We start from the raw sequence: 22488 nt of genomic DNA, 5'->3' as shown, positions 1-22488 counted from the left end.
TGCAATTCTTGATTTGTCTTGACTGGTAGATAAAAAAAAAACGAACAAGAAATTCACTTTGTCTTTCTCATTGTAAGTTTTGTATAAATGACCTCAATTCAAATTATTTGTGGATTGAAGGGTCGAAAATAACATGGGACCATCTAAAACACGCCACCTTAGAATAAAACAGACTTCATGAGTAAAGATAAAGTCTTCAGTGAATTACAGAGACAATTATTGTCAGGAATAAATGGAAAAAAAATTAATTCATCCATAGCTGTAGATTTGTATTTTTTATTTAAATTTGTGCAAAACATGTAATAATTTAATTTTTGCTGTTGCATATTGATAGCAGTGTACAGGGTTAACAGCTGTGGATTAGGTTTAGGGATGTACAGTTCATTTAATTCACAGTTTTACAGCTTTATATTTCGCTTAATTATTTCTGTTTACTTTGACACTTTGCGCTGAGATCAATATGCAATGATTTGAAATCAAGGAAGTCTCAATAGTTTAGATTAGTGAATTCAAAACTTGCATGTTAGAAAAACAAAACAACATGCATAGATAACGTTTGATTGTTGATTGGTTGTTTAAAAAAGATTCATCTTTGGCTTGCCAACCAATAGGAAGACTCTTGTTGGGCCACATACAATGCAGTCTTTTGATTGGGTCATGAAAACCTTCAAATAGCCAATCAGTTATCAGCAAGATGTTGATTGGTTCACGAAGACCCTTAAATAGCCAATCAGTGATTTGAAACAAGAAAGATGTTAAAGTTAGCTCTCTGATTTGTTAATAAACAGTTGCTTGGACTGAATTCAATGAGATCTGACCAGGGTCATTGTATGTACGGCAACTGAGATTCAGTAGATTGCTTTCTGTTACTCATACCAACGTTTCATCTCTATGGCTACACTTTCATATCAGTGATACCAATATCATATCAGAATGATAAACCTGAATATTGACAATTTCGCACCTGTCAACAGGAGTGCTAATATGCAAATTTTCTGTTAGTATTCAAATGAGAATAATTCAAATTTTTTTTCTTCAAAATTTCTGTCAAGTAGTCAAATGAGATAAATGTGATATGAGTGTCAGAAGGAAATTTAACAAGAGTTTTGAAAATATGCATTGCATTTATTTGTTTTCATGGGAGTGAATTGGTGTGGCTTTATCTATCACAGGGTGTGATTTATTCACTAGCATCAACACAATTTTGTAAGTCTAGAGTAATGAATGTATATGTTGGTTCTGTTATTCTTAGTTTAACAAAGGCAATAATCTGTTCATTTTTATATAGACAGTTCCTAGTTTTGATTTGATTAGATCGTGTAGAACAAAAACTATTTGGTTTTTACAGTCACTTTTACTTTACGTCTTGAAGCAATAACAATTTAAGCTCACTCAGTCATTTTCTTCCTTATATGCTAAGCTACAAATATTTGTAACCAGAACGACATTAATTTAAAAAAAATGAGTACTAATATCGTGTAATCAAGATCAATTATTTGCTCACAGGATTGATTTCTTATGTTAATAAAAACTGCCTTTTGTGATGGAAATCTTTGTTTTTTTTTGGTATACTTTTTATATACAAGTATATACAGTCTGACTTGTCATAACATTTCATTGCTGTTATGAGACTAAAAAGTTAACTGATTACACATAGAAATCACAAGTTTTTGAATTGAATTCAACAGTTTTTCTAGCCTGTCTACCTCGTGGATCTGCTGCTGCTGCTTCATCCTTCCCTTTCCACTTGTAACAGTGTGAATAGTACCAGCATCAATTTGTTCATTTAGCGTGGCCCCAGTGGCCATTATCAGCATGCCTGTTTGTAGAAATTTGCATTATTTTAGCGTGTATGTAAATTATGTCAATACTAAGTATGGTGTTCATTTACATTTACATATTAATGACTTCATGTGAATATACACTGCGTGTACATTTACATAATGACTTCATTTGAATATAGTCAAATAGTCTCACGGAGTGTTATCACTCCCCATTGTAACCAATCAGTTTGAGTGTCTATTTAAAACAACAATAATGGGTTGACGCTGATGCTATTGCAAGCGGATAATGAAAAGCAAAGCAGAATCACAGATCTGTAATGTAGACAGGGTACATTTTTGCTATTTTGTGATTTTTAAAAAGTCATGTTAGTTTATTTAGTCAGAAGTAAATCTGGACATCTAATGGTTACAATTTTTGGTTCTAACTGCAGTTATCATTTTTTGAAACATTTTGTAAATTTTTTTGGTAAAAGATCCAAGATTTTCCTCTCTAATCGGGTACAAGATGAAAGCTACCTGGATTTTTTTTTTTTTTTTTTTTTTTTAGCTTGTTCTATGTTGGATTTCATTCACAACAAAACTTGTTTTTCTTCCAGTTTGATTTTTAACCAGTCTTTGTCATATAAACGTGTTGTTTAGAACCTTTACAATTGTAAATAATTCTTGGGTTATTAGCTGGAAGGAGTTAAATCCTTCAATGAGTCATCATAACTCATAGGTCATACTGATAATACATGTAGCCCATACTGATAATACATATGGCCCATACTGATAATACATATGGCCCATACTGATAATACATGTAGCCCATACTGATAATACATATGGCCCATACTGATAATACATATGGCCCATACTGATAATACATATGGCCCATACTGATAATACATGTAGCCCATACTGATAATACATATGGCCCATACTGATAATACATATGGCCCATACTGATAATACATGTAGCCCATACTGATAATACATATGGCCCATACTGAATACATATGGCCCATACTGATAATACATATGGCCCATACTGATAATACATATGGCCCATACTGATAATACATATGGCCCATACTGATAATACATGTAGCCCATACTGATAATACATATGGCCCATACTGATAATACATATGGCCCATACTGATAATACATGTAGCCCATACAGATAATGTTAGGTTACAACACAGTTAATAAGTGACTACTCATAATCTTATTTTTGTAGCTTGTATATCAAATGATTGATCACTGTGTTTAGATGTAAACAGACAATGAATATCTCCCTGTATTTGTGTCTGATAACTTTATATAGATATATACAATGAATATCTCCCTGTGTATCTGTGTCTGGTAAATTCATATAGAGATATATACAATGAATATCTCCCTGTGTGTGTCTGGTAATTTCATATAGATATATACAGACAATATCCCCCTGTATCTGTGTCTGATAACTTTGTATAGATATACAATGAATATCTCCCTGTGTGTGTGTCTGATATAATTTCATATAGATACACAGGCAGTGAATATCTCCCTGTGTATCTAACTGTGTCTGATATAACTTCATATAGATATGCAGGCAGTGAATATCTCCCTGTGTATCTAGCTGTGTCTGATATAATTTCATATAGATATACAGGCAGTGAATATCTCCCTGTATCGGTGTCTGATATAACTTCATATAGATATGCAGGCAGTGAATATCTCCCTGTGTATCTAGCTGTGTCTGATATAATTTCATATAGATATGCAGGCAGTGAATATCTCCCTGTATCTGTGTCTGATATAACTTCATATAGATTATGGATATACAGGCAGTGAATATCTCCCTGTATCTGTGTCTGATATAACTTCATATAGATATGCAGGCAGTGAATATCTCCCTGTATATGTGTCTGATATAACTTCATATAGATATACAGGCAGTGAATATCTCCCTGTATATGTGTCTGATATAACTTCATATAGATATACAGGCAGTGAATATCTCCCTGTATCTGTGTCTAATATTTTTAGAATCTATAAGCTTACCTTTAATACTAATTAAGATAGATGAAAAGTTTTTCCAGCGAACAAATTGTATAGAGTTATTACAGTCGAGGTAACTTGTTGAGGTATTGGTGATTTTTATAGAGACTATTTGTATTTTTGATCCATGGGTCTAAATGGTACCTTTATGTTTGTACTAGACTGGGGAGTGTGATGGAACACAGGATTATCTCGGGTCTTTCAAATCTAGGTTTTGTCACTTATGTTAAGGTAGCTATACATGTAGAGTAAGTGGCAGTATAAAATACCATGGTGTACATAGTAGTCTTACATAACATGTGTCTCTGATAGTCGTGCAATACGCTGTATTCCAGTAACTGAAGTTCCAGCCATTTCGCATGCAAGGATCATAAGAGGGCGTCCCAGATTTGTCACCGTGAGGGTTTAAGACTTGGTCACGGTTGCTGATAGTATGGCTATACAGGCAGTAGTATAACAGAATATACACTATTACAGTACAGATAGTATAACAAAATATGTGTAAAAGAGCATTACAGTCGTGGTTAGCCATGTTTTGATTACTGGTAATAAAAAAAATACAGGGAGAACATCATAGAAAATGAGTGGTAACTTTGTGTCTGCTTACTTTATGCTACAGTACTCAACTTTCTGGCCCACACTTCTGATCCAGAAACAGTTTGCAGATAACACGCCTAGTGACCAAACCATGAAATCTGTCATTTGTTTGGTAACCGAAATATGGCGTATAAAAGTATGCTTTAAGAGTGGCTTGAAGTGACTTATTGCAGTAAATAGATAGACATCAAAATCCTCTTACAGGATTCTCCTAGGCCAAAAAAAATACAAGACCAAAGTTTTCAGTTCTTTTTAAAGCAAGCCTTCCAATTTAAAGTGTACCTTTAGTTAGCAGCTTAGAAAAGTGATATTGCGGCATTTGATGTATAACTATTTATTGTTGTTGTTTGGCCTCAAATCACCATTCAAATTCTCGATACCAGCAATAGAATATTACTGCCTTGGCTCATCTTAAAAATAATGAGCATTCAATTTTTTGGTTGACAACCATCACTTCTGCTCTATTCACATGGATTACTGTAGGCATGCATGAAAATAAGTTGACCTTCTTGTTCTATTTTGACCCTCTATTATGAGGTAAAATACTATCGCAGGTACCGAGAATTATGATCCGAAGTTTAACTGGCAATGCCTAGTTTTCAAGACTCGCAATACTCCTAGTCCCCACTCCAAAAGTCGTATTCTTGTCATAACTTTAAAAACATGTGACCAAAAAGTTTTTAAAAAAAGTGAACGAAGAAGAGATAATTTCAGTAGCAAAAACTAATTTATTGGATGCTATGAGAATGTTGTTAATCTTTGGGACTGTGTTCTAACAGTGGTTTGCATGTCAGTAATGGCATTGTAATCCAAGTACAGTATTTTCTTGTGACAGGTTTTCAAATGTGTCCAGTTACAATGATCAAAATAAAACTTATTAGCAGTGTTTACAAGGTTATCTGTTGTGTATGTATGATTGTGTGTCATTTACTGTATGTAGAACCACAGGGTACAGGACAAATAATCGATTTTCCAGATTTCTAATATTATTTTCTCTATATTTCAAATAAATATTGCCACCATAAGTATTGTTTCCTCTCACTGTTTTTTTTCCTATTTCCTACTTTATAACTGTCTTTAATCAGAGTTTACCAACAATTGCATCAATTAGTAGATTGCTAATCCTAGAACAAACTCTTGTGGGCTATTTGCCCAATTAACACATTAGCAGTGAGTGTAAACATCTACTGATCCAATAGGAAAAAACAGTGAGAGGAAACAATAGTTATGGTGGCAACTTTATTTGAAATATAGAGAAAATAATATTAGAAATCTGGAAAATAGAACAAAATTGATAATTTGTCCTGTACCCAGTGGTAGAACTTGTAATGTGGTTTGTTGACCTTCACTGAGACATTGTATCAGTGTTTTTGCTGATGTTGGTGGAATCCTGGTGACAGAAAGGTGGAAATCTGATAAAACTGGCCTAGGTTTTGTCATACCATGTACCATAATTTTGGTTGGGAACCGACCAGGGGACTTGGATAGATATTGCCTACTTACCAACCTTAACAAAAACACTGGTAGGGAAGCCTGATAAAATTACAGATGAACTTGGGTAGATTTTACCTATTCTTACCACAATTGGCATGTTCATATTATTTATGATGTCTTGTTAGTGTCAGTGAACTAATGGTATTAATCTAACCCAGCCGTAGTACTTTTTTGGAGGGGGGGTCACAATAGTATCATAACACTATATCTTAATGCTTATAGTAATCTTATAGTAAACATAAAAGAAATGTTTGCATTTATGCCTTCCCTTTCAGTCTGTATTGAAGATGACTGATTACTCCCAATGGACACCACCTGGAAGGACATTAGGATCGTGTTCTGTTGTCCAATTGCAGTCAATGTTTTACTTTTAATACCACTTTCTTTGAACCAGGGCCGATATTACTTCTTGGTCATTTGGGCCTTTACATATGTGCAACTATTCACTGGACTTTTGGCCCATAATTGACACTGGAACTCCCATCTTGGCACTAGAATTTGCATCGGACAGATGGACATATATACATACATCCATGCATGAATACACACACATGCATGCATACACACATACACACCAAACACATGCATGCATACACACACACACACACACACACATACATACATACATACATACATACATACATACATACATACATACAAACATACACACACACATACATACATACATACATACATACAAACATTTTAATAATCATCAATAAATTCTTTAATCAAAATAGCTGATAAAATAAACTCACAAATTCAAACTTTACAAGATCAATAAAATTCTGTACATTTTGTAAAACAGTTGATAGAAAATCAGTTAAAACACACAATTAACAACACAATAGTGATCTTGCATGCAAGTATATACAAACATAAGAACCACTCTCAATATATTCTATTTAGTCTGAAAGTTACGCCATGTCCAGGTGCCCTCACACATCGTTCAACTCCTTCAGATCGAGACCACTGAGGGCGGTGCGTCATGACATAAATTACAGTCTATGTTCTATATAAAATATCCAATTGGAGGAAAGAAAATACTAACTATCAGCATTCCAAGCTGCTAACACGAAATCATGTCCATCCATCCATGTATCAATCATGTATGATGTTTTTCAAAGTGAAAGCATGTAGGTATTTACTTGTGATGTCAAGTTCTAGTTCTAGACTTCCAGACCCTGACAGCTGTAGACATGTTGATATTACACTAAAATGAACATCTCGAAATGACTGCAAGAATGCTGGATATGACAAAATTTAGGTGCAATTATATTATGGGACCTGTGAAATTGATATTGACAAATATAGTGTGATGCATTGTGGGATATTACCCTCTGAAATTGACAATAACAAACGTAGTGTGATGCATTGAGATACAAATATGGTACAATGCATTGTGGGATATCACCCTCTGAAATTGACAAACTAATACATCACTGTGAAATTGACAATGACAAATTTGGTGCAATGCATTGTGGGATATCACCTGAAATTGACAAACTGTAATACATCACTGTGAAATTGACAATGACAAATTTGGTACAATGCATTGTGGGATATCACCTTCTGAAATTGACAATAACAAATATAGTGCAATACATTGTGGGATATATCACCCTGTGAAATCCTAGACCCTACAGGAAACGTGTAGGATCTATGGTGAAATTAACAATAACAAACGTAGTGTAATACTTGGTGGGATATATCACCCTCTGAAATTGACAATGACAAACACAGTGCAATAAATTGTGCGACCCTGTGAAATGGACAAAATTTGATGATCCTTAAAAGTTGCCCATATAATTCATTTCAGTCAATAGTTACGTCGACAGTAGAAAAATCACCTTATATTTGAGAAATAAATGAAATCGAACTGCTATCATACGGACTTTAATTACTTTTCTGTTTATATCAGGATTCACATGAACTGTTTACAGCTTGTCACCACTAGAGGGCGTGATTTATAGTAAAGTTCTACGGATACAACATCACAGTTGGTCGATCATAAAGTCTGATATTCTTTTTGTCAAATTTGACATTGCATGTACAATCTAAAAATGCAGCATGACAATTAAAAAACACACTGTTACGGTACATGCAATATTTGTGAAAAAAAGATATTTACAATTTTTGTATCAAAATCATTGATTTTCCCACTGGAGTGTATTCTGTACACTAATGTTTATGTATAAGATTTCATCTAGTTTATTTGACATACCTGCATTCTTAAGTTTATTGGATATGTTCTACTGCACATGAGGAATGGAGTAATAAACCATCAGAGCATGTCTACCTCTGTAGTAAAGGTCAACCAGAGGTCAAACAACCTGAGTTCTAACTGTAAGCAATGGCTGACTGAATATGACCAACACTTTAGTATCAGGTGTGGTACATTATTCTATGAATATGTTCATATATTACAACATCAAAAGATTATTGTAACCATGCACTGTTGTTATTACTGAAATACAATTTTTAAAAATGTTGTCAACATCATTGGCAACAAGATTACTGGATTCAAAATATTGATTCTTTTTTCTCATATGATAGCTGACAGTTTAAAGCCATCATATATGACGTTAGCTACACTCTCTCACAGTCCTTGGAGCATCGCTAAAAGGGTTATTTTGTAGGTACCGATACCTACAGCATAATTGCACTTGAATATCGTTGTACTGTGGGCCCTCATTGACTACATAGGGCTAATCATTCATTGACATGTTACTGCAATCTTTGGGGCATCGCAATAACATGGAGCATTGCAGTAACCCATCAACGAATGATTAGCCAAATGTAGTCAATGAGGGCCTACAGTATATAAGGATATTCAAGTACAATTATGCGGTAGATATCAGTATAAACAAAACATCCCTTTTAGTGATGCTCCGAGGACTGTGACAGAGTCTAGATGTTAGCAAGTCAAATGATGTGATTTGAGTGACAGTCTGCAACAAACTGGTACAACTGCAAATATGGAAATTCATTCAGGAGTTTAAACTCAATCAGATCCATTGATCGGTTCACTGGCTCCCTCTGTATAATAAATGTACTGCATGGTTACCTCCGACATGGCAGTCAATACAAACTCCACCACGTCCATTTTCAGATTATCATTTCAGATCCATCATATTTTGAAACAAAACCTTTTTCAGAATTATCTCTCATTATTTCAAAAGTATCATTTTAATCTATCAGGACCTTGATTCATAATCACCATACAATAATTGTACACTTATTCAAACCTTGGAAACTGCCATGTCATACTAGAAACTGAAAGTTTTTAAACATTATAATCAACAAGATGTAGGGTATGTTTAGTCTGTAATGAACGCAGTGATGGGGCGCCCTCACACATCGGTCAACCCGGTGAGGGTAAAGCAACACAATGAAATACAGTCTAGGGTATATTGTAAAAGACTTTGGTACCACGTAAGTACTCAATTAATAGCAACGATAGATTCTCAACCAAAATGTTCTGCAGTATTTATCCTTATAATAATTTCAAACAATTTTCATAATTTGCACCAATAATTAGCACTATTCCATATAATGAGTTTCTCATTCCATAGCTAATTTGCATATTGTGGAATCCATGGGTCATAGTTCATTCCATGGCCATACTGTAAAAATTATGTGTTTCTCACATAGATATGTCTATGAAATTCTGGCTGTTCTCTAAATGTTACAAAAATGTCTATAAAGTGTACAAAACTGCGTACAAAGAATCCCAAGGTATGTACAAATTGCTCCTTTTGTATTTATCTATCAAACAATTCTCTGCTTTGTTGTTTGAATGGATTCTCTTTGGTGAAAATGGAATGCAGTAGTGTAAATTTACACTAATGATAAGACAGCTTTAGTCATTGGTTGATGAGCAGCTACACAGTTCATTGAATAGTTTTAACATCCAATCAGGACAGGCTTTACATCAAAGTGCAAATTTCTTCACTTTTCATCCCCAACCAATTGTACATGTGCAAATTAACATTTGAATCAATTTGTTACATGTAATAATATTTGTACCACAGCAGTCTTGGAATTTCAAGAAAATGTATCGACGACAAGAAATCCAATTTCTCTGGTTGGTCATAAATGCAAATGATAATACAACAAGGTTAACACTCACATTAATCAACTTGGACTGCTTGTATGCAGAAGCCTGAAACTGATTCAATAGATGAACTTGTAAACTGAACATGTACAGTGCTGTGATCCAATGTTTATTATTTTCACCCTGGGGACAATTCTTTGAGAGACAAGCAGTACTGCAAAACAGCTTTGAACTCAGCAAATACTACTATGCCATATTGTGTGTGTGTGTGTGTGTGTGTGTGTGTGTGTGTGTGTGTGTGTGTGTGTGTGTGCGTGCGTGTGTCCATACCTTGCACTACTCTACAGGTTTCTCTACCCAGCTACTGACTTTATTAACAAGTCACGGCAGTGTTATTAGCTTCTAGTACTAAAATTTTTTACATATGATTTGCATATGATGTCAGCCTACCAATCAGCAGCAAGAGATCATGGCAGTGATGATATGTATGCATGCTGCATAACTATCTACCCTGTGTGTGTGTGTGATGACAGGACGTATTACAGTATACTAATCATGCAGCAGGTTTCACTTTAGACTTCTCCAAACAGCACATGTCAATCATATACAGAAGTGTCCAATATGACACCCTTTTTAAAAGAAAAAAATTAGTCATGACCATTCTACAATTGATATGAACATTGGAAATGAACGCTATATTGAAATGAACGTTTATCATTACAGACTGGAGTGACTTTAATATGGACATACAGAGTGCTTTGTAATTTATAATTATCTACCTTAGTTTATAAATATTCCAAAGTGCATAACATACTTTGTATTCATTTTTTGTACTTGCATCAAGGCAGTGAAGGTCCAGTACTTTTTTTCATAATTTAAATAAAATATCTCAAGAGACCTCTAACGTAAACAGCGCCCTCTAGTGATATAATCCAACATCTGAATTCCCCACTAGAGGGCACTCTTTATGGAAAATCTGTATTCACTGTTTACTAATAATAATAGTTCGAAGTTGTGCAGCATATCAGTAAATTATCAGATCCCATCATTTGATCTGCTATAAGAGAGATGCCGCATGCAAGTTTTCTCTAATGATGGTATCCATGACGACTTGAAAGACTACCTGGACATTGGTCGTGTCTGTAGCCGTGGTGAAGTGTGGATAGATGACTTTGGATGGATTCTTACACTGTGTCATAAACTGGTACTGTATAAATCTAGCTGAAGCGTCCACATCACAGTCAGGACCTGGACATGACAACAAGGATAGTTGATTAATGATGTTTCTTGAACAGAGGAAAATGATTTGTACCAAAGTCATTAAAATATTTTTTTTTCTCAGTCTCATTAAATTTGACATTGTATAAATCCATTGACTGATATTTCATTAGTATGATTACCTTGTGTTCAATCACTTGAGACTATTCAAATAAAATATTTACCATTTTCTCCTTCTAGTCTCTCACTTCAAATACCATCAATTACCCATTTTTTACATTTTTTCTCGTTATACATTTCTATTTTGATCATGTAATTTGCATACCAACACTGGGTGGACTTGATTGACTCTCTCGGTTTATCACGGTGTACACTGGTTCAGTTTTTTATGCTTGTTTGATAAGGGGATGATGCACGCGCATTCTGTCGGGGATAACCAAATAGCCTGACTGATTTTGTCAGTTATAGCAGCTCAAACATGGCGGTGGGGAGCGATAAACGTAATATGAAAGTTTATAATATATATCTGTTATATGTACTTAAATTAGCAAAATAACGCCCTTGCATATGAAGCTAAGAGTTGAAATATAATTTTAGAGTAGCTGTACAAGTTTTATGATATCTATCGGGAGATGTCATATTTGAATAAGTGAACATTGTCAGCTGACACTTGATTGGATTCGTCAGGTGAACTACCCCGAGTATGCGACAGCATAAGCCAGTCGTGACCCCTGTGGAATTGACTGGGTTGCTCAATCAAGTCCACCCACTGTTTGGCAACATTGATTTCCATATTTTTGTATCATTAAGATGCCAACACTTCTGACTACATTTTCCTTCATTAATTTACATATTCATCATGTCATTTGCATACTAAAACTAATTGGAAACACATATTTAGATAGTCATCATGTCATATGCATACTAAAACTAATTGGAATCATATTTACATATTCATCATGTCATTTGCATACTAAAACTTGTTGGCTATAAGCTATAAATTTACTAACCTTGATATTCTGGAAAGTAATACCTAAGATGCCTGCCTGATTGTAAAATTTTCTCTTGAAATAAGTCCACTTTGTTTAAAAATAATATCATACAAGTATGTGAAAAGAATCTATTATTAACAATGGAATTGAATAGCCTTAGACTTTCATGTAGACGGTTCTGAAATGAAAAGAACACAACATAAAATTGTCAGAAAAAGATCAAACTCACTCGTTAATTAATGCTTTAGAACTAATGATGGTCCAATGTTAGAGTGGAGTCCAATCTGATTCAAATCTGATGTGGTGAAAGCAGCTAGATGTCTTATTTACCTCTATTTCCATCGTTTTGTCTTGTTTATTGTGTTCCGGATGTCCAGTTTTGTTGTTTTTGATTGGCTAAAAATTGGCCAAGATCTGAACCAAATGTGTTTCAATGTACCAAGCTGTACAAATCTGTACCTGGTAGGCCACGATCCACGAGTGTTATGTGAAGATTTATGCATGGTGTAATTACTTAGTTTGTGCAAGGAAACAATTCACCCAAAACATTTACATGTTCTTCCGAAATATTTTTCTTTATTCATCCAAGGAATGTGAGCGACCTAAGGGGACTTTGTCACTACGTCAAGCAACTCGTAGCGACAAAACCCACAGGTCACAAGTATTTTCCAGCTGAATGAAGAAAAATATTGGAAATAACATATAATCATACCAGTGCCAATAATATCAAAGAAAAATCTTGGAAAGTAATGGCAACATTTTGACTAATATTTCAAAAACAACAGATAGACATGCATTGTCGTGATGTAGAATGATCAGGGTATAAATTCCATATTTTTTGTTCAACTTGACTTATGCATGGTATAACAAGTTGTGTAACTTTTTTCCAGTATACTTACAATTTCAGGATCTTCAAATAAAGTCATATCGTAACCACTGAGGGCAGCAACAAATAACAATGCTCTAACATCATCGAAACACTGTATCCATTTCCTTCTCTCTGACCTCTGCCCCCCAACGTCATAAAGCCTAATAAAAATGGAAAACATTTCATATTGATAATATCAACAATGAATTCAAGTATTTGAAATTGATTATTATGGCCAGGAGATGACATCATACAGTCTATAAAATTATAATTAATTGTTTATTTTGTATGCTTGAGTTTATTTAGTTTGTTTAGACTGTTTAATGTACTGTGTACATTTCATGGTATATCATAAAATATTTTTGTGTCATTGGTTTTTCTGCTGGTCTCCTTTCGCTAATTTGAGCAAATGTAAACAATATAAAAAATCAACTTATTCTTGCATTCAAATGTTTAAATGTAGTGTTTGATGATCTTAATAACATCAAATTTGATATTTTCAAAAATATGTGCAAGTTATCACAATTGTAATGAAATATGAAAGCGAAGTCACTAATCTCTCACAGTGAAATTTCAAACAGCGCCCTCTAGTGGTGCAATTGAGCTACAAGTTGTTAGTAGCTCAGATTGGTCTGACAGATGTAATCGTGAAATTCTGTAGGCTCTGTAGACATATCTGATTTAATACCATATGTCATGGGTAAATTATAGCAATGCTGTACTGTTACATCCAAACTAAACTGGTGATAAATGCATTTCTTACCTAAAAATAATCCCATTAATCTTGAAGTGTGTTTCAATAATTCCAGTTGTCCGTACTCTGGCTCTGAGTACATCTGTCGCTGTAGGTACATACTTGGGTGCACAAATCCTATCCATGCTTTCAAAATAACTGGAAGGAAGAAAATAAACAAAAATAATGCAATAACATTAACCCTTTCATTCCTAGAGACGACATTGGAATAAATAGAAACTTGATTGTAAGAACATTTTCTAAAATTTAAGAATATTACTTCATTGGGAAGTAATATTTCTTGAATTCTGGTCGAAAATAAAGTTGATCTTTTTCCAAAAATTACAGAGAAACAAGAATTTTTGTTCAAAAATTTTGGCGGGAAAGTTTCTAGTCCTGAAAGGGTTAAAACAATGTACACTCCTTATTCTAAGCATGAAGTAACAATCAAATGTATATGCATATACATGATTATCACTGTAAAATGGTGGATAGAAAATATGATCAGAGCTGTAGTGTTTTTTTTTTTTTTTTTTTTTTTACTTTTTGATGAAAGATACTTCACTACAGAATATGTTGTAATATGGAAAGATTAAATGTAAGACAATACAGGATATATCAATTCTTGGCACCTGAAATAGAATATTACAACCCAGGCACATTATAAAAATAACTATAATTTGATTTCTTGGTTGACATTATGGTTTCCGCTCCATGCAGTACAGGCACTACTATAGATGCACCATTCAAGCAAATAAGTCACCCTTCTTTGTTCTTTTTTGAGACACTATTATAGCATGTAGTGAAATACTACTGCAGGAATTATGGTCTTGCTATATTAAAATTAACTATATGGTGCCACTATTTACACAAAGCAGCTATCTATTTTGAATACTTTCATGACATGCACGTACATTAATACCATCTTGGGCAATAAATGTACTTTGTGCCTACAACAATGCAAAGTCACAGAACTAAAACATTAAAATTATCAGTTGAATGAAGTGTCAGATATTGATTGATCTGTCTCCAGCTTTTTGTGAAAAGTAAAACATATGTTTTGTACATGTAAAGTGTACTGGTACTTAGACATCCTTCATGCATGTGGTTACTACACTGACCACATCAGCTATCTGATAACAGTTTGTGGTTTCATATAATTCTATTTTCCCATCATTTACCATGTCTGTGTCAGTGGTGTCGATAAACTAACCAGTTTTTAAAATTTACGGATAGAGAGTAACGATCGATGGCTGAAACCCTACAAGTGTATTTTGAATTTATATTCACCAATAGTTGTATAATTTTCTGGTTCTATGACAGGACTCAAAAGAAATAGTAGTCCCGTGTCCACAGACTACCACCAATGCTTGTCATGAGGCAACCATAATTTGCAACTCCTACCACTGATTATGCAATGATTTAAAGGATGGAAGATTTACGGACATGAAAGTATTTTAATAGCAAACATACATGTATATCCTACAGAGGAACTCGATTTTCAGTTAAAGAATATGGGACTACTGGTCACCGTCATACGTCCTATGGCTACCAATTTCTGAAATTGGTAGCCATCTGGGAGTACCATAGAAACTTTAAAGTTAATTTCAATCCCTGCCAGACGCATTGGACAATATCACTTTATATACATTTAGGCTTGTTTTGTCTGTATTGTTTGAAATAACATTTCCATCAGGAAATGGTGGAAAGACACGATGTTGACCTCTTTGATTATGAGTGGTTTTATTAAAACAAAGAAACATCACCTAAGACAGGTGAAAAGCTGTTTTTAAAAATAAATAAATAAAGGGTACATCAGGTGACAACCAGCACCTGAGAAGCGCATGCAAACCCCCTCTGCTTTGATATACAGAATATGTGATGTTGTATGGAGAGACATCTTGGAACCAGCAACAGGTAACTTTTATTTGAAAGTGATACAATGTACATTTTGGTTGTCATTAGACTAATTGCTAATTATACACTGGCCAAATACATGTTACCAATAATTACAATACAGTAATTATCTCAAGGCATATAGTCCATTTCAACAGTGTATATTTCATCTGGGAAACAAATTGTGAATATTACATGATAAGACACATCAATTATTCAATGACATAAAATTGTATGCTATCACTGTGCAGGAATAATTAATATCAATGAGGCACACTTTTAATAGGGTGATATTATAAGCAATGTTACATATATCTGAAATTTAGAGGAAACATTAAATTGAATTTGGTGAACGGTTGTGAGCATATTCATTCAGGAATTATTCATAACTAATTAAATAGATATTACGCTCAGAAGACCTAGATACCTGTATAACTGCTATCAGTTAATTTAATACATATTACTCTCTCAGAACACAATGACTCTCAAAAAAACCCCCAACCTTATCAGTTGAATATGTCACACTGAAATGAGCTCTTTTGGAAACTGGTTTTTATAGTATTAATATTAGTGTGTCTTTGTTGTTGTACTAGTATTTGTATCAGAGTGCCTGCAACATACGCATAGATAATATACAACAGATGAAATGGACAACAAGGTGTTTGTTGTCTGAACTTTACACAGCATAGACACACAGCGTGTACGTATTCAGTTTTACTTCACGTCACATCTACACAATACACTCTTTCTGTTGATGGCCCTAAACAATGTCACACATTATCTTATTCCCCTCTGACCAGCCGTTGCACCCCTGCCCACTCATAAATCACACAGCCTGCATACTATTTTCAGTTAAAAACCAACCACGCTAATTACCTGACCTGTACACAAATAGACAACATGACTAAATGTATTCATACTTTCTGTCATGGGATCAGATATATGCACATGTTTAAATTAATGAATCTTTTGGCCAGACAGATATTATATTCTTTCTGTAAGCTAACATGTGCACAAGAACCAAGCGTATAAAAAGGGCATTTTTTTAATGTCCGTGAAATCCTTCACTTTTTAAAATTCTTTATAGTTACTTCAAAAACAAATTTTCATTATCAATCATGTTCGATCACCACAAGCAAGGCCAACTTCAATTCAGGATTAAAATCTAGATGTGAAAACCAGTTGTCTGGCAGAGTGATTGAAAAAAGTTTGTCAACAAGAAAAAGAATGGTCCCATGTAATCGTTATTAAGATAATACTAACGCGATGACCTGGGATTGAAACATGGCCCTTTAAACATAGAATTTTCCGGAGTGGGGTGGGGGTTTCGTTTCAAACCACGGTAAAAAATAACTCCGCATTTACTTGTACTCATAGTGACTTGTAATCTCATCCAAATGTACAAAATGACCAACATTTAATTATTTATGGCATATTTGGTTTTAAATAGTTATTATTATTTATTACATGAATGTTTGTCTCAGTTGAGAGAGCAGATTACCAAGGTGAATGCACTGGCATGTACAAAGTTAGGATACTAACACATTCCATGCAGGTCAGGTAACAAAACTTTCCCAGTTACAGTGGCAAACAGAACAGTTACAGTGGCAAACTTGCCAGGTATGCATGGAATTTCTAGTAACTAAGAACTCACATCAACATAGGGTCTCAGACTTCTATGTAATTTTTTTTTCTTTACCATATATACATACCCTACATTGATTAATGGTAGAGTCACAAAATAGCCAAATTAACCTCTACTCAGTCTAGTACCCTATACTGCATTATTTGACTATTGTAATACTGAGAATAACATTCCAACAGGTTGTACAAAGGATCATATTTCTCATTCCAACACTCCCCACTTCATTGAGCCAACTATCCTATTGACATAACCTGACCTCTGACCTTTGACCTGCCAAGGTACAGCTGACTACTTGTATTTAAACATGTACCTTACCAATCCCTTGATGAATTCTAATCTTTTTGTTATAACTTTATATACAAAGATGGATTTTATGGATACTAAAGTTATTTTTAATCTGAAATTCATTCTTAGACTACAAAAAAGTGATTTGTATCCCTATCTACTTGTTCAGTGTAACAGCTTGCATTCGATTTACAAATTTAGTTTGGTGCTGCAGTCAAGCAGTCCCAAAGCACATGTTGAGTTCTGAATCACATGTCCATGTCTCAGCTGACATAGCCATACTAAAAAAAGCAACATTTTTTTTCTTCACATGATCAATCTTATTAATCCACCTGTGACCATCAACCCCCTTCTAAACAACCATCCATCACTAACCATGACCTTCAATTAAAATGAACAAAATACAAGTCTGGGTACCTGCAATAACATTTTATCTGACACTAGTGGGTGAATACAAAACAAGAAGGTTGACATATTCTCATGCCTACCTACAGTAAGGGAATGCATACAACAGAGTGCAAGGGGCGGAAAAGTCATTGGTATTGACCAAGAAATCCAACGATTATTATGCTAATTCATACATTTTTAATAATACGCCTGGATCAATAATTGTATTCTTCCTAATACACTTTGTGAATATAATGTACCAGAGGTCAAAGTTCAAAGTTTACTGAAAATAATTCTATGTTTTAATGTATGTTTTGTTTTGATTACGGTCTTATTCTGTACCCTCCAAATTTTTCCTTTGATCTTATTCACAATTTGCTTTCAACATGTTATTATTTCAGCGTGACCAAATATGAATACTTAAAGAATACAACACTGAGCTATCATAGTAGTAGTCTGGATACCAACATGGTTCAATGAATGATAGAACTATAGATTTATACAGCTACAGTTGCCAGGGGCTATGATTCACAGGCTGTTCAAGCAGAACAGAATAGAATGGACTCACAAGTCAAACAATAGGTTGTAAACATGACAAATATATACTTCATGGTTATTAAGTTTGGTATCTAGTCAAAACACAACTGTGCCATTTCACTAATCCATTGTCATCCTAGTACTGTACAAACTTGATAACTTTGTGTGATAACAGTGTGTCTTTTAACATGTAATACATGTAGTAGGATGTATCACATTAACGTGAAATACGCCGGCCTTAGAAATACACTATTTAAACTTTTTTCTGTTACTTTTTTGTACCCACCCATTTTCAGTTAAAATTTAAAAAAAAAGAATCAGGCGTCACTATACAGATTTTTTAAACAGAGGTCAACTGATACAAAATTTAAGTCACTAAAAACTCATTTTTTTAGAATAGATTTTTATTAACATTTTCAATATACCATACTTCATTTTTTTTTATATTGCAAATATTTCATTTAACAGCTTTTACTAATTTTGGGTATTTTTTTTATTTTAGTGTCATCTATGTATACTTTTTTAGTAAGTGTTTTTGCTCACATGTTTGACTGTGGATACCGACTCTTTACGAATAAATTATCATTACTATTATTATTATTATTATTTTAGAATCCAATATGGCCGTCGAATACTGCACTGTGTAACTCTATGAGAAAATAACAGATTGTCAATTTCATTGAACACAAGATGGATCAAAAGTTCTTCTATTATTTCAAAGGGACCAGAAGAAAAGGTTCAATGTGGCAAAGTTTGGAAAGATTCTAACAACTTTGATTTTCAATAAAATTCATTCCTGAGGTTCACTGAATCTAAAATGTTCTGCTTTGCATATGGCATTGAAAATAGTGAGGGTAAGTTGTGTCCTAAAACTGTATTGTATCAAAGGTAATCAAAGTATTTCTGTACAGAGAGAAATAAAGATACTGGTATGTTAAAACATGACATCCATATGTTGTATGTTTTTCAGCTTACCTATTTGACTGTGATTAATGTTGATTGATCACCCTACATATATGTATGTACAAGTCTGCATACTGTATGTAAGCCCCTAACACAAATTGTGTAGAAATTGTACCATGCAGAAAGATTGATTCATTATTTACATAATATCAATCATTTGCGTTTTGTGTGAAATGTAAAATTTATACAAGATAACAATGAATAATGAAAAGACGCACTTTGTATTAATGAATTCAAATACTGTGCAATACGTATAAAACCCATATATTATATTACTATACATACAAATTCCAGAGTCATATTTTTATCGTCTGATTTTTGAATATTGATAATTTGAAGGACTTATATTTGAGTCATATATACCTGTAAGTATGACATTTTGGACACGTAAATCTTAAAACACTCACATGTGGACATGAACTAAAATACTGATTAGAATCTGACATTGGTGTGTGTTAATTTCACCATAACTTGACATTTCTAATAAAAAGTACTTCCAATTACATGTATTTTTTTCCCAAATAGTTTCTCCCTAATCTAATTGTTGAAAAGCACTAAGAGAATACGTAAATTTCAATACTTTGTCTCTACTATGTTCAATGACACATAACTACTGATAATGTCAGTGAAAAGACAAAGCACAAAGTCTTTCAATATAATCAGTGTTTAAATCAACTCATGCATGTCTAAAGCCCATAGAACAACTTTGCAAACACTCACATACTGTAAAAAAAAATGTTATCCTATGGATCATATTTTATGAAGTTTGATGACAGAGCAGACAAGTTTTCAATTGAAAGATGGGTTTGTTTGGGGTTTTTTGTTTTGTTTTTTTAATTTTTTAATTTTTAAAAAATTTTTTTTTAAATTTGTAATTTTTTTAAATTTTTATTTATTTTTTTATTGAAATAAGGGTTTGCATGATACTGCACATATACATTAATTAATCTTCATTCAGTTGAAAACATATTTTTAGTCCGACTACGTGGCATATCTATGGTCAGAAGGCTTTTTCAGTATCCCTCCCTTTGGAATTCACCCCTATCTGAAATAAGAAATGCAAAAACTGGGGATATTTAAAAAAAACAAAAACCATAATCTAAAGACAGACTTTTTGAGAAATCATTTCAAGTAATTTATTTTATATGGTCATGTATACTTGCATTGTTTCATTCTGATATTTAATATTTTTTGGATATCTGTTTAAACAATGATGTATTTGGTGATTTTCTCTTTGTGAATGTTGTTATTTTCTTTCCTTGTTTGCTAATTTCTAATATTCCTCAGTTTTGCACAATGTGCTGAGATGCCCAGTAGTATGTTTTTATAATAATAATAATAAAATAAATGAACAATTAAATAAATAATGCTAAGGCCAAAGGAAAAAAAAGATTGTGTGTTTTGAATTATGCCAAATTTCAAAACAGGTTGTGTAGGTTGGGAATGTTTTATTTTTTATTTTATTTTTTTTAAATATTTTTTTTGGGTCTGGTTCAGGTTGTTACAATATATGTAGATGTCTCAACAGAGATTTCTCATCGACGTTTGCACTTTCCGATATGATATGCAGATGGTATTGTGTATTAGTACTATTACACTGTATTCTGCCATGTTGTTTTGATCACATGTTGATAATGTCATCAAACCTCACTACCTCTCTCACTACTTTGCAAAATTTTCCAATTTTCCAATTTTTCAATATTTTTTTGGAATGACCTAAAAAACAGTTTATGGGTGAAAAACTAGGTTGGGTTAGATTACCAAAAGTCTTTTCAAATTTGCTGATGTGTCTATAGCTTCTGTATTCTAGTACCATAATTTCCTTTCACATTATATCATTAATTTGTTACTTGTACCTGTTAGACTAAAGGTGACAGAGTCCTACCATCTGTGCTTTGACAAATCCTCCAATGTCAACATTCACCACTTAACTAATTGACTATCACTCAACCATAGATAATGACATTTCTCAGCCATGACTACAGCTATTTAATTTAGCTGTCTATCAAATACACACACATTGTACAAGTGAGATGGGACGGAAATCCACAAACCTAATTGCACTAATTAAATGTAGTTTGCACTACATTTAACTCAAACGGATTCAAACAAAAAAAAAGGCAGTTTTCTGGAATTATTCTGGATAACTGACAGCTAGGAAGAATTCTAGTTTGACATTAACAAGGAACTCAATGTAGGAAAATGGCTTGATTGCTTTACTTATCTCTATTTCCATTATATATATTGTCAGTTGTTTTCAATTTCGTTGTTCTGTGAATGATCATAGCCTCCTTCTCTCGGGGGAATTAACAACAAAATAAATATAAAACGACAGTATACGAAGAAACTAGATGTAAATATTGAAGCAACTGAGTCATATTCCTACATGAAATTTTAATTAGATTGCATTGAACTTGGACTTAATGATTATAACGGAGCAATATTTAATGACAATGCCACTCCAAGAAATAGAGTACATTTTCATAAACAATGAGTTCTGGAGAGTTATTTCATCACGTTACATCACCTACAATTACTTGCGATTTCAGGGAAGCATCAAGTTGATCATGTGCGCTTGCTATGGGCTATTGCATCATGGGAATCAGCAGAAATAATACATCCAAATTGCACACCGAATATTCATGAGATCCTGAGAGCATATACTTTTCAGTGTAAAACATCTCTCATATATTCACACACACACACACACACATACACACATATACCATACATACATACATACATACATACATACATACATATTACATACATACATACATACATACATACATACATACATACATACATACATACATACATATGATATATACATACATACATGTACATACATACATACATACATATGATATATACATACATACATACATACATACATACATACATACATATGATATATGCATACATGCATGCATACAACATAAAGACATAGATATTTGTCGATGCCTAAAGCTCTACAGTTCAATTGTGCTAAAATCCTGACGTA

At 33.4% G+C, this 22488-nt stretch overlaps 1 protein-coding gene across 1 annotated transcript in view; it reads right to left on the bottom strand.

Moving 5' to 3' along the window:
- Positions 1 to 11017: 11017 nt before the first annotated feature.
- The window catches only part of LOC144435104 (guanine nucleotide-binding protein G(o) subunit alpha-like), a 35860-nt gene continuing 24389 nt past the window's right edge, over positions 11018 to 22488 (bottom strand). Inside the window, exons 5-8 of the mRNA XM_078123662.1 lie at positions 13802 to 13930; positions 13070 to 13199; positions 12189 to 12348; positions 11018 to 11208 (exon numbers count right to left, since the gene is read on the bottom strand). Coding sequence (XP_077979788.1) covers positions 11018 to 11208; positions 12189 to 12348; positions 13070 to 13199; positions 13802 to 13930 — 610 coding nt within the window. The remainder of the gene's footprint in view (positions 11209 to 12188; positions 12349 to 13069; positions 13200 to 13801; positions 13931 to 22488) is intronic.

This window comes from Glandiceps talaboti, chromosome 5 (genome assembly GCF_964340395.1).
Source record: "Glandiceps talaboti chromosome 5, keGlaTala1.1, whole genome shotgun sequence".
In the NCBI taxonomy this organism is placed as follows: Eukaryota; Metazoa; Hemichordata; class Enteropneusta; family Spengelidae; genus Glandiceps; species Glandiceps talaboti.
The sequence above is the reverse complement of the archived record's forward strand: the minus strand, read 5'-3'. Positions and strand labels throughout refer to the sequence as shown.